This window comes from Cnephaeus nilssonii, assembly GCF_951640355.1.
Source record: "Cnephaeus nilssonii genome assembly, chromosome: 19".
NCBI classification, from domain to species: domain Eukaryota; kingdom Metazoa; phylum Chordata; class Mammalia; order Chiroptera; family Vespertilionidae; genus Cnephaeus; species Cnephaeus nilssonii.
The window spans coordinates 42,298,835-42,311,971 of NC_137090.1; the positions used below are offsets into that span (position 1 = coordinate 42,298,835).

At 40.4% G+C, this 13,137-nt stretch overlaps 1 protein-coding gene across 3 annotated transcripts in view; it reads right to left on the reverse strand.

Moving 5' to 3' along the window:
* Positions 1-777: 777 nt before the first annotated feature.
* LOC307115436 (myosin-8) overlaps positions 778-13,137 on the reverse strand; it is a gene marked incomplete at both ends in the record, with an annotated part of 73,184 nt that continues 60,824 nt past the window's right edge. For all 3 annotated transcript variants that reach the window (XM_079798656.1, XM_079798655.1, XM_079798654.1), the window contains 18 exons: positions 778-930; positions 2,146-2,241; positions 2,993-3,097; positions 3,284-3,454; positions 3,541-3,666; positions 5,216-5,419; positions 6,010-6,318; positions 7,569-7,693; positions 7,789-7,954; positions 8,038-8,221; positions 9,239-9,435; positions 9,562-9,680; positions 10,006-10,132; positions 10,541-10,930; positions 11,039-11,129; positions 11,217-11,362; positions 11,440-11,616; positions 11,715-11,957. In XM_079798656.1, the coding sequence (XP_079654782.1) occupies positions 778-930; positions 2,146-2,241; positions 2,993-3,097; positions 3,284-3,454; positions 3,541-3,666; positions 5,216-5,419; positions 6,010-6,318; positions 7,569-7,693; positions 7,789-7,954; positions 8,038-8,221; positions 9,239-9,435; positions 9,562-9,680; positions 10,006-10,132; positions 10,541-10,930; positions 11,039-11,129; positions 11,217-11,362; positions 11,440-11,616; positions 11,715-11,957 (3,129 nt within the window). The remainder of the gene's footprint in view (positions 931-2,145; positions 2,242-2,992; positions 3,098-3,283; positions 3,455-3,540; positions 3,667-5,215; positions 5,420-6,009; positions 6,319-7,568; positions 7,694-7,788; positions 7,955-8,037; positions 8,222-9,238; positions 9,436-9,561; positions 9,681-10,005; positions 10,133-10,540; positions 10,931-11,038; positions 11,130-11,216; positions 11,363-11,439; positions 11,617-11,714; positions 11,958-13,137) is intronic.

A 13,137-nucleotide genomic window follows, 5' to 3' on the forward strand; every position in this document is an offset into this window, starting at 1 on the left:
AAATTCATGCACTCTGGGGGTTCCCTCAGCCCGGCCTGCGCCCTCTGGCAGTCTGGGAGCCCCTGGGGAACATCCAACTGATGGCTTAGGCCCACTCCCTGCTTTTGGCTGAGTGGCGCGCACTGACCACCAGGGGGCAGCTCCTGCATTGAGCGTCTGCCCCCTGGTGGTCAGTGCACGTCATAGCAGGCGGTTCCGCTGTTCAGTCGATTTGCACATTATGCTTATATTATATAGGATTAGCATTTACCATCTGATTTATTACATAGCTTCTTAGCTGTTCATTGCCTTTCTTTCCTTGTAGAATATAAGCACCCAGAGGACAGGAACTATGTTCACAGCAACACCCACAGAACTTAGAACAGTGCCTGACACATAGTAGATACTCAATAACTATTTGTGGAGTAGATAAATGAATGGGTTCAGTCTGAAGGGGAAGTCTTAGGGAGTCTTTTCCTTAGTAATTTTTAATAATCTAGAGATTTAATGAGATCAAGATAGCAAACGATAATTATATGGTGGGAGTGGTGGGAAAGGTGATGCTGGGTAGTGATGGAGGTACAGAATATTGAATGTTCTGCAAAGCATTAAAAATAATAGCTAGGTGAGAACTGTATTTAAGAGCAAATAATTTTGGAAATAAAAATGACAATGTTGTCTATAAGTTTACTGTAATTTTTATTTACTCAACATTAAGGGGAAAATAAACGTCATAAAATAAGTGACCAAAAATAGCACATTTTGTGCCTCTCTTCAGTCATTCCATAGCATCAGGGGTCACTCTTCACTTATGACTCTTGTGTGAACCTCGCGGCTCTTCACCCGCAGCTTGTTGACCTGGGACTCAGCGATGTCAGCCCGCTCCTCAGCCTCCTCCAGCTCATGCTGGAGTTTGCGGAATTTAGCAAGATTAGCGTTGGATTGTTCCTCCTGAGAATAGAGAGAAAATGTGAGAATTAGACTTTGTGGTTCTTATTGCACTTTTCACCAAACAGGGTTATTTCCTCAACTCAGCTATTGCCTTCTTATGGTCAGTTTGCCATGTCTGACTTCAAATCTGGACAGAACTTATAACTTCAGTTACATTTTTTTACTTTAAAGAATAAGAGAAGAAACTTTAGAAATGGAAGGGACAACTTATTATGTTAAACCCATACAAACGTGAAATCCATTTATGATGTATGGGTTGGGTGGAAAAGAGGAAGAGACCCAGTTACCCTCCATTACAGAATTTAGTAAGTAAATGTCAGGCCAGATGATAACTTTGGGAAAACCCCACTTAAAACTCTTTGCCATATATTTTTACTTTGGAATAGAGAGAAAGGGGAACAGTGGGGCTAGGAAGAAAGTATGCCTCTATTGGTTGGACTTATTACTACTATTTGTGCCTCTCCCTTTCTTCCTTCCTTCCCTTCCTTCTTACCTACTTCTTGCCTACCACACTGCATTTGGAAGGATGAGAAACAACTAGGAAAAGGAAAACTGGAGGATCTTCTGACAAGTCCTTACTGCTATAGCAATGTGGAGAGAGGAGCCCCTGATGATGATACTGGTAGTGAGCAGATAAGTCAGCTAGAGGAGCCCCTGATGATGATACTGGTAGTGAGCAGATAAGTCAGCCCCTGATGATGATACTGGTAGTGAGCAGATAAGTCAGCCCCTGATGATGATACTGGTAGTGAGAAGATAAGTGAGCAGATAAGTCAGCTGGGGTAAAAGATTTAAGTTTGGCATTTGAAAATGCCAAACTTGACTTTGTGCATTTCTAGAGGGAGAGGAATACTTACTATGGTGTTAATTATAGTTTCTACTATATATCCTTTACAGTTATCAAGTAAGGTGGGTTAGTTAGAACTTTCTCCCTCCCCTCCCCCACAAACCTTACAAATTGTTTAATAAAAAAGTATCTCCTCTTGAAGTCTTATTCTGTAGTTAGGATTTTAGGGTACATTTCTATTTTTAAAAACAGCTTTTAAAATATGAGTTGTATATTCTTACTTTGTCTTCTTCTTTCTCATTATATACTTTCCTTTCTCATTATATACTTATCTCCCCTCTTTTCTCATTATATACTTTAATTCTCTTTATATACTTTCTATCCCTCCCCCCATTTTTTTCTTTCCCCAAAAGCTTAAAGATACTTACAGCCTCCTCAGCTTGTCTCTTATAGGATTTCACCTTTGCCTGTAATTTGTCCACCAAGTCCTGCAGTCTGAGAACATTCTTGCGGTCCTCCTCACTCTGCAAGTTTGAAAAAATGATTTGCATTCAACCCCGTGAAATAAGTCTACCATAGGTGGTAAAATAAATCACTCTGGTATGATGGCAGTGGGCCTGGGGTAAAGGTGGTAAACTCCGAGGTGTTCTTCATAATAATAGTCACCACTCTTACTAAATGTCCACTATTTGCAGGCACTGTATTAGGTAATTATACAGGGTGGGACAAAAGTAGGTTTATAGTTATTCATATGGAAAATAATACAACAATTAAGAAGCAATAATACAAAGATAGACTATTTCGAGTACTCACAACTGTAAACCTACTTTTGCCCCACCCTGTAAACATCTTTTCTAATCCTTATCTTCCTACCTTGGAGAGTGGATGTTGTTACTCTGCATTATAGGTGATGAAACTAAGGTTAAGAGTGTTACGTAATCTACCCAAGTATAAAAAATAAGAGAGGCCAGATTAGAGCTAATACCCACTTATCTGGCTTTAAAACTTATGCTCTTTCTTATGTTATTATCTAAAAGCTTTCCTGATTTTCCACACTTATCTGGCTTTAAAACTTATGCTCTTTCTTATGTTTTTATCTAAAAGCTTTCCTGATTTTCCAAGTTTAGTATATGCCTGTGATAAGCACCTGTATCATTTGCCTCTTATATGTACCAAGTTAATGTGTCTATTTGTGAGTGACACATAGATTGTCACCAGGTTTCCAATTTCCCACTGGGCAGGAAGTCTGGATATTCTAGAAACCTATTCCCTTACCTGGTAGGAAAGTTCCTTTACTCTTCTCTCATGTTTCCGCAAACCTTTAACAGCCTCAGCATTGCGTTTCTGTTCATTTTCAACTTCTCCTTCAAGCTCACGTATCTGCAACCAAGAAAGATACCTACAGGTCAGTCTTGGAAGATATTAATTAGCTAAGGACCCTACTGAAGGAATTACGTGGATGTCCCCACCCCCAGGACAAGGATAGGAGTCAATATGAAGGAAGAGAGATGCGTAGAGGGAGTGCCCTTTTTCCCTTCCCAGATTTGGAGAGATTGAGATACCCACCCTGGCCTCCAGCTTCTGGATCTGCTTCTTCCCGCCCTTCAGGGCCAGCTGCTCAGCCTCATCCAGACGGTGCTGCAGGTCCTTCACCGTCTGCTCCAGGTTCTTCTTCATCCGCTCCAGGTGGGCGCTGGTGTCCTGCTCCTTCTTCAGCTCCTCGGCCATCATGGCCGCCTAATTAGCACATAAGTAAAGAAAATAAGGAAACCTGGTAACGGCAGGTAGCAAATGTGTGTCAGTAAAGCAAATGCTCATCTTACATCAGTGATAGCCTTCTTGGCCTTCTCTTCTGCATTGCGTGATTCTTGAATGACTTCTTCCACTTCACTCTGGAGTTGTGAAACATCGTTTTCTAATTTCTTCTTGGTGTTGATCAGGCTGGTGTTCTGTAAAAATAGTCAGTGGGAATTAGCAAGCTTTATAGTTTGCCCTCATGGGATTTTATAAATGTCTTATTTGTTGGCTCATGCAAGGGACTAATAGCAACATTTCAATAAACTTTAAATATTTGTTCAATACAAAATAATTATTTACAAGATTGGAGCTCCCCCCTGCTTCCACCATTGCCCAAGGTCCACCTGATTTATGCATAAGGAGTTCTGAGATTTAAGAATGTCTGTAAATTATGTGCGCTCTCAGTTATATTTCGACTGGACATCACTCATACTGTACCATAAAAGGTTGAAAATATTAGAAAAGAATAAATTCCTTTTGTGAGCATGGTACTGGGAGTTTCTCAGTTGGAAGGAATCTATTCTCTGTGAACTTTCATGCTTTGGTCCCTCGGGGAATGCTGGATTACTCTTACGAAAACATTTTCTTAAAATGTCAATCCCTGGTTCTCAAAGGGAAGCACTACTTACTGCTTTAATGAGTACTTGGAAATATTTGGTTTTCAAAGTGACTAAGGGGTGCTACTGCATTTACTGTCTGGGTAAGTCAGGGATACTAAACATCCTGCAAGGCACAGGGACAGTAAACACAACAAGCTAAATGCTGACGCTCTCCTGATGGGAAATGCTGCAAGGAACATTTTCACATTTTGGAGTCAACAGATATCTTTGTTCATGATTAGTCCACATTGTGGTTTTCAAAATAAAAAACCAAACCTAATTTTTAAATAAAATGTAATTCCCTCTTTTTTGGGGGTAGAAAATTAATATTTTAGTTATATTGCCCATCCTTTAATATATATATATATATATATATATATATATATATATATATATATATATTCCCAGAAACATGTATACACACTTTAAAAGCTAATAGCTCAATGGATGTTTTTTTTTTTCTTTTCAGCCAGACTAAGCTTTGAACAAAGGAAATTCATCCTAAAATGTTACTTGAAGTTTGAAGACACAGTTGAAATTCAAACATTGCCTTTATAATTATTCAAAGTCTGTATACATTTTAGGGGGGTGGGAGACACAGGCTGTCCCTCCAAAAATGTATACACACTGTAACAGCTGATAATTCACTTAATTTTCACTCCTTTTCAGGTTTAACTGATTTGAAATAATGGGTGAAGCAGGACTAAACTTCAAACAAAGAAAATTTGTCCACTAGACTTTTTTATGGAGATACATAAAGGATAGTTTACAGTACAAAATCAGCAACAGTTGATGAATTGAAGGCACACAAATACCGAATGAAATGTTCTTGATGCTTGCGATTCATTGATTTGCATTATCATCATTGACTGTACCAGAGCTGTCATCAGTTTGAAAACAGGCATTGACAAAAAATTTACTCATTTCTGTAGATTTTTTTAAACTGTGAAAATGAACTATATGTTAATAAACTCTATAATCATTCAAAGTGTGTATACATTTTTTTGGACACCATATTTTATAAAAATAGAGTAATTTCACACTATAATCCCTATTCATCACTTAACAATACACCAGCATTTGTTTGATGTGAGGGTTTTACCTGGGTGTGCAGGAGCTGGACACGCTCACTGGCATCCAGCAGCTCCTGTTCTGCGATTTTCCTGCCCCTCTCCGTCTGCTCCAGAGATGCCCGCAGCTCCTCCACCTCGGCCTGCAGCAGGTTGGCTCTGCGCTCAACCATCATCAGCTGCTCCTTCAGGTCCTCCTGGCCCCGAAGAGCATCATCCAGGTGTAGCTGGGTGTCCTGTTAAGTAAAAAAAGGCCTTACACACTCTGAAGAGGATATGAATATCCTTGGATATGAATATCCTTGGAGATGAACTGGGAGCATGTATTGGTACCAGGAACAGGAAATGACAGGCCTGTCATTTGAAAGAGCATGAATATGGTGATGTCACTAACTCACATAAGAAAGACTTATCAGGAGACAGACTCCTGTTCCATTTATGATATTAGTTATTTTTTCATGTGCAAGTCCTACTGTCTATCATTCATGGAACATTTTCCATATGCTCTACATAGTACTTGATATCTGTTGTCTCATTTGATTCTCACAAAAACAGATTCTGAGGGGTTAAATAACTTGCCTAAAATCAGGCATCTAGTAAAACTAAAACTCAATCTCAGGCCATTTGGTGCCAGTCTTGCACTTGCTCTCATATCATAATTTTCTTTAAAAATATTCTATGTGAATTTAATTTAGTTGTCTCCATACTATGAACTGTATAATTTGTTAAAAGAAAAAAAAGATGGTTTAACAAGAAGGTTTTTAGAGGAATGGAAGACCAGTAACTTGCCTGACTTATCTGAACTGTTAAATGTGGACTCATTTACCTTTAGGATCCCTTGGGTATTCCTGTAGTTCCTCAAGCTCTCTGCAGCCAAACGGTTGGCATGGTTCAGCTGGATTTCCATTTCATTAAGATCTCCCTCCATCTTCTTTTTGACTCTCAGAGCATCATTCCTGCTCCTGATCTCAGCATCTAGCATGCTTTGCATCGACTCCACCACTCTAACGTGGTTTCTCTTGAGCTGGTCAATTTCTTCATCCTTTTCAGCAATTTTCCTGTCAATTTCAGACTTGACTTGGTTCAACTCCAGCTGGATGCGTAGGATCTTTCCCTCTTCATGTTCAAGAGATGCCTTAACAAAACAGTGATCAATTAATAATGGAAAATGAGTATTTGGAATATATTTCTTGTGAGACAAACATTAATATCAGTTTATGTAATTTTACAAACTACAATACAGTAGTTCCAAGAGCCTGTTAGGTAAATCATTCTTTTGTTTATTCAGTCCTGGATTATACAGGGCAGCTCTGTAATAAAGGTGCTTTGTAAAGAATAAAGTACTATACAATATTACTCATGTAAGTACTAATAAAAATTATATGATTAAACTTATGTGACCTCTTAATCTGTTTTATAAATTAAAATGTTCATGTGTGATATTTTCATTCCTGGTTTAGAAATTCTCAGTTTTAAAACTTAAGTTTTTTTCTGATTACATTATACATGTTCATTATAGAACATGGGGGCAATATATAAAAACAAAGAAAAAAAACTTCATGTTGTGACCTCAGAGATAACCATTTTAATGTTATGCATTTTCCTAGTTTTTTTCCTGTCTATATATATAAAAGCCTAATATGCTAATTGTCCCTCCGACTGTTCAACCGTTCGACCAGTCACTATGATGCACACTGACCACCAGGGGGCAGATGCTCCAACCGGTAGGTTAGCCTGCTGCTGGGGTCCAGCTGATTGGGACTGGGCTAGATGGGCCGAACATGCCCTGGAACCCTCCCGTGGCCCCTCCCTGGCCCTGATAGTGCACTGGTGGGGTCCCTCAGCCTGGCCTGCACCCTTTTGCAATCTGGGACCCCTTGGGTGATATCAGAGAGCCGGTTTCAGCCCAATCCCTGCAGGCCAGGCCAAGGGACCCCACCGGTGCATGAATTCATGCACTGGGCCTCTAGTTTTATATGTATTTCTATGTAATAAAATTATATTGTATATGCAAATATGTATATTGCTTTAAAATCATCTACAATAAATATTTCTTTGTTAATTATATTTAATTTCTGTATAAAATTGCATCATGTGAATGTTCCATACTTTTCTTAATCTTGTTCTTGGATTGGACATCTCTGTGCTTAAAACTTTATTTCCATTTAAGATTATTTTTTTAGATAGAGAATTGATGGGTCATAGTAGTTACATTTTTAAGACTTTTGATTACTATTGCCAAATTCCCTTTATAAAGCTATACAAGTTCAACTTCTCACCAGTTTGATGATAAAATATATACTTTACACTATCACTATCCACTTTGAGTGTTTTTACTGATGTTTTTCTTTGATTTTCATCCCCCAACAACCTGGTAATATGTACCTCTGCTTCCTCTAAGGCAGCCTGAATGTCACATTTCTCTTGTTCCACTTGCTTCTTTATTTTCTCCAATTCATGGATTTGCTTCCCACCCTCAGCAATCTGCTCAGTGAGGTCAGAAATCTCCTCTGTGGTGAACAGGCAAGGGAGAAGTGGTGAGCTGATGGCAACATGGAAAGGTCCAGTCAGGCTATGTTGAGTAAGGAAATTCAAGAGGACTCACGCTGCAAGTTCTTATTCTCTCTCCTTAGTGTTTCAAGATGGTCCAGGGATTCCTCGTAGGCATTCTTGATCTTGAACAGCTCAGTGCTGAGAGAACGGGACTCCTTCTGGGAGGCCTCAAGTTCAGCCTGAGTTTCCTCCTGCTTCTGTTTCCATTCTGATAAGATCTGAAAAGCAGTAAAGCATCAGCCAATGTCAGGAGAAAAGTAGACTAAGTAAGCATTGATAAAGGTTAAGCAGGTTGGGCCACCTTGTCAAAGTTCCTCTGCTTCTTGTCCAGGGCTGCACAGGCAGCATTAGATCTCTCCACATCAAGCATGAGGTCCTCCACTTCATTCTGGAGCCTCTGCTTCGTCTTCTCAAGGGAGGCACACTTGGCATTTATGGCTTCCACATGCTCCTCAGCTTCCTGCAGACGCTGGGCCAGCTTCTTCCTGAAAAGTTAGCCAGGCATTTAAGGACAGTGCAAGCGATAACCTCCTTGGCCTCCTTTCACAGTCCTGTTTCCATGGCAAATAACATGGTTTTCAAAACTGGTAGCCAGAACTACTTCCTAGATTGATAAATGGTGATTTAAATCCTTGGTAAGTTGTTGAATTCTTAGAGACTGCCCTTAGTGTCAGGACTTCTGTTTGAGTATGATTGTGGAGAATGTGTGACCAGGACAATTTTATCGATTGATTTATATATCTTAATCTCATTCTAAAATGTATTTGAGCTGACTAGATATTTTATTGGACAAAAATATACTGAGCATATTAATTTTTTATCTCAAAGTTCCCATTTTATTTTATATACGTTTTCTCTAAAGAATATATAGCCAGTTTCTTCTAATCAAAGTTGAACAATCTCACCAGAGAAAGAAGTTGATGGGTAAATCAGGACAATTCATGCAATTTAAACAAAGGCAGGTTTTTCCCCCTTTCTGAATCACCTACATTTTAATTTCCTATGTGTGCCACCTATACTTCCTTAGGTTTCAGGCAAGTCTTCAGCCTTGATGCCCAAGAAGATCTACTTGAAGGTCCCCTTTTGTCTGCACACAGACTAAGGCTTCACTCGATTTAGACCAATCCTGGACATTATGTATTGTTGGATGGCCTCTAACATGAGTTGTAAGAGCTATCTCTTTCTACTGCAATGCTTACAGTGGACTCTGGAATCAGAATATCTGGTTCTAATCCCAGCTGTAACATTTATTAATCATATGCCCTTGGATTAATTAGTTAACCTCTCACAGCTTCAATTTCCTCATCTCTAATGAGATAAGAATAATAATGTTGCTATGAAAACTAAATGAGCTAATGTATTTATAACATTTGACACATAGTATGCACTCAGTAATTGTTAGCTTCTGCTATGTTATGTTTCCATTGTCACCTATGTCCTCACAACTGCTTCTGGGAGTTGCTGAGTTGGGCATCTCCTCCCCCAGAATTCATTCTACGTACTTGGCCTCCTCCAGCTCCTCTGTGCGCTGAATGGCATCTGTCTCATATTTGGTCCTCCACTGGGCAACCTCGCTGTTGGCCTTGGACAGCGCCCTCTGCAGCTCAGCTTTGCCTTCTTGCTCCTCCTCATACTGTTCCCGCAGCAGGTCACAGTCATGGCGGGAGGACTGCAGGGCATGGGCCAGGGCGTTCTTGGCCTACAGAAATACGAGTCAATGACTTAAATTCATTTATTCAGTGATATTTAATTTACACATTCGGAGTAGAACCTAACTGGACATGTTTAGATATGATTAGCCAAGAAGATCTTAGGTAAAACTCACTTTAGTTTCTTCTTCGAGCTGACGTTTCATGTCTTCAATCTGCTGACTAGATACTTGTTTGCTCCTTGAAAGCTGAGAGACTAAAGCATCTTTCTCATCTAATTGTCGAGAATATTCACCTAAGAATAATGTAAGTAAAAGGATTTGTTAATGGCGTTAAAAATTGGCCTAATGCTTTTATATTTATATTTGTACATATCAAATATATACTTCTAAGTATTATAGAACTGGTTAGAACTGGAGATTAAAGGGCAGAGTTGCCACAGGAATGTAACAAGTAAACTTGCTTGCTGATTCTTGCTTATTTTTTTCTTTCTGACCTGCTCAGCAAATTCTGATAGTTTGCTTAATCCACTCTAATATGGAAGTATTGCTATTTATTAAGAACTCCTGGAATCGCTTTTATCTAATACTAAGTTTCAGGATTCAGAGAAAGGTATTTACCTGATTCCGTCTGTAGGCGAGCTCTCTGAGCCGTCAGGTCGTTGATCAGCCGCTGCTGCTCTTCTTCCTTAGTCTTAAGTTCACTCAGTTGATCTTCCAGTGTGCGGCACATCTTTTCAAGGTTTCCCTATGGTACATGTGGCAGTGACGGGTGAGACATTGTATGCAGTAAAATAAGTTAAAACTTGATTCTTATAATATTTTTCCAGTGAATAAATTCATGTTGTGTGAGTAGAAGGTTATGCACCAAATCTGTGGAACATGCTGGGGTTCAAGCATCCTGAGTGTATAGTGTTCCTAAAGAGGTCATTGTTGGAGCCCATTCATCTATCCCAAGACTGATATTAAAGTGGATTTTGAAATAATCTTAACGGGTCAAATCCAGCATTTAAAAAATGAAATCGAATGGAATATATTAGAATAGAAAATATTAGATTAGTGCTATAAACTTCTTGCAAACAATGTTTAATGACAAGGAACAATAGGTGTTTTACTAGGTTATTAATTAACATCATTTGGAGACAGCATTGGGTACCTTGGCTTTGGAAATGGCCTCTGTGTTACTGCTAAGGTCATCGATCTCCATCTTTAGCTCACTCTTCTCCTTCTCCAATTTCTGCTTGACCCTCTGCAGGTTGTCTATCTGCTCCCCAAGTTCAGCCACACTGTCCGCGTGCTTCTTCCTCAGGGTGGCTGCTGTGGCTTCATGCTGCAGGGTGGCCTCCTCCAGGTCCCTGCGCATTTTCTGGAACTCAGCCTCCCTCTTCTTGTTCATCTCAAGCTGGGCTGAAGTTGCCCCACCGGCTTCCTCAAGCCGCTCGCTGATCTCCTCCAGTTCCCGGGAGAGGTCAGAGCGCTGCTTCTCTGCTTTGGCCCTAGAGGCCCGCTCTGCCTCAATTTCCTCCTCCAGCTCCTCAGTACGGGCCTGGGAGTGACACAAGCACATGAACATACATTCATCTCCTTTTCAGGTGGTTTATTTTTGCGGGGGGGGGGGAGGGGCGTACAGAAAAAAGGAAGTGAGATGACTCACCTGTAACTCCTTGATCTTTTTCTGGAGTTGAATTTCTACCGCTTGCTCATCTTCAATTTTGCTTAGCAGATTGCTGATTTCAAATTCTTTCCTTTAGAAAGAAGAACAAGACATATTAGGACCCATATGAATTTGATGATGATATCACATAGAGGTTTTTTTTTCCTGGAGTTCCTACTTTTTAAGCTTTTCATCAATTTGCTGTTTGTCATTTTCTATATCCATTGTGGATTCTTGGGCCAATTTTAGGTCACCCTCCAGTTTCCTCTTTGCTCTTTCTAGATCCATTCTAAGTTTCTTTTCTTGCTCCAGAGACCCTTCAAGCTAATGAGAAAATAAAATTTGTTAAAAATGGAAAGTATATTAAAAATCTTTCAAATGTTTATTAAAAATACACTTACATCATCCACTTGCTGCTCTAGCTTGGTTTTAGCTTTGGTCAGGGTGTTGACTTTGTCCTCTTCTGCCTGCAGATCATCCAGTGTCTGCTGGTGGGCCTCTTGGAGGGCCTTCTTCTCCTTGGTCAGCTTAGCTATGGTTTCATCCAGGCCTGCCATCTCTTCTGTGAGGTTTTTCACCTAGAAGGTCAAGGAAGAGATTGTCTCTACTATAAAGCAGCTTATTGGATGGTAGAATCTCTATATAGTATAGCACTATAGCAGAATATGTCTCATACCTTGTTCTCTGTGGCATGTTTCTCCTTTTCAACCTTGGCCAGTGTCAACTCAAGGTCATCAATGTCTTTCTTCAGTTCTGAACATTCGTCCTCCAATTTCCTCTTCTTGGCCGTCAGCTCAGCATTGATCTCTTCCTCATCCTCGGCTCTCTCAGTCACCTCTTTGATTTTGGCCTCCAGCTGGATTTTGTTTTTAATCAGTTGCTCACACCTTTCCTCTGCATCAGCTAAGCTATCTGCTTCCTATGGGGAGATTCAGTGAGATACTTAGAGAACTTGTTACTTATTTGGAACTTGTTCTTTGCACAAAATAGTAGTGTTCACTGCATTTTGATGAATTTTTCAGTATAAATATAAATTCAACTTAATTGAATATTATTACATGTCCTGGAGAAATGCAGCTAATTAGAAGTAAGACTATAGATGTAGAAGCAAATTAATCTGCAAATGAGTGGACTGAAGAAATTGACTATTTTAGAAAGCAGTGTGTAGAAGAGTGGAAGAATCAAAGGAAGCTTGGGTTCTTGTCCCAAATTTGCCTGCATATGTTTGACCTTTATTGCTTTATTCCTCCTATGTTCAATTATATTATACTAGGGGCCCGGTGCATGGATTCATGCACCAGTGGGTTCCCTTGGCCTGGCCTGCACCCTCTCGCAATCCAGGACCCCTCGGAGGATGTTGGATAGCCAGTGTTGGCCTGATCCCTGCAGGCCTGATCCAGACAGGAGGGAGCCCGATCCTGTGTGTTGAACATCTGTCCCCTGGTGGTCAGTGCATGTCATAGCTACTGGTCGACCAGTTGTTTGGTTGTTTGGTCGCTTAGGCTTTTATATACACTGAGTGGCCTGATTATTGTGATCTCTGAACGCATAATAATCTGGCCACTCAGTGTACTTCTCTTGAGTACCTCATTTATTTGATATCAAAGATACTATAAATCGTGCACCTGATCAGTTTTCCCCTTTGCACTGGCCGATAGAAAGCTCAGGGCAAATAGGTGGTTGATCTCCAGCAAAAGTCTAGAATACTTTTGGTACCCATTTGAGATACAAATACACTGACTGGCCAGATTATTATGCATTCAGAGATCATAATAATCTGGCCACTCAGTGTATATCTACACTAATAAAAGAGAAATATGCAAATTGACCGTACCTTCACAATGCCTCCCAGCCAATCAGGAGTGAGTATGCAAATTAACCTGACAAAGATGGCGATGGCCCTGCCCCCAGCTGCTCTGGGCCTCTGGGCAGCACACAGGCAGGTGCGCAGCAGCCAGGTGGGGAGGGACACCTGCTATGAGGGGGATGGCGAGAGCGGAGGGAGCTACAGGAGTGGTATTCCGCCGGGAGTGAAGACTGAAGGCGGTGGCCAGAGCGAAGGCCTGGGTCCTGGGTGCCGGAGGAAAACCGGTGCCAGC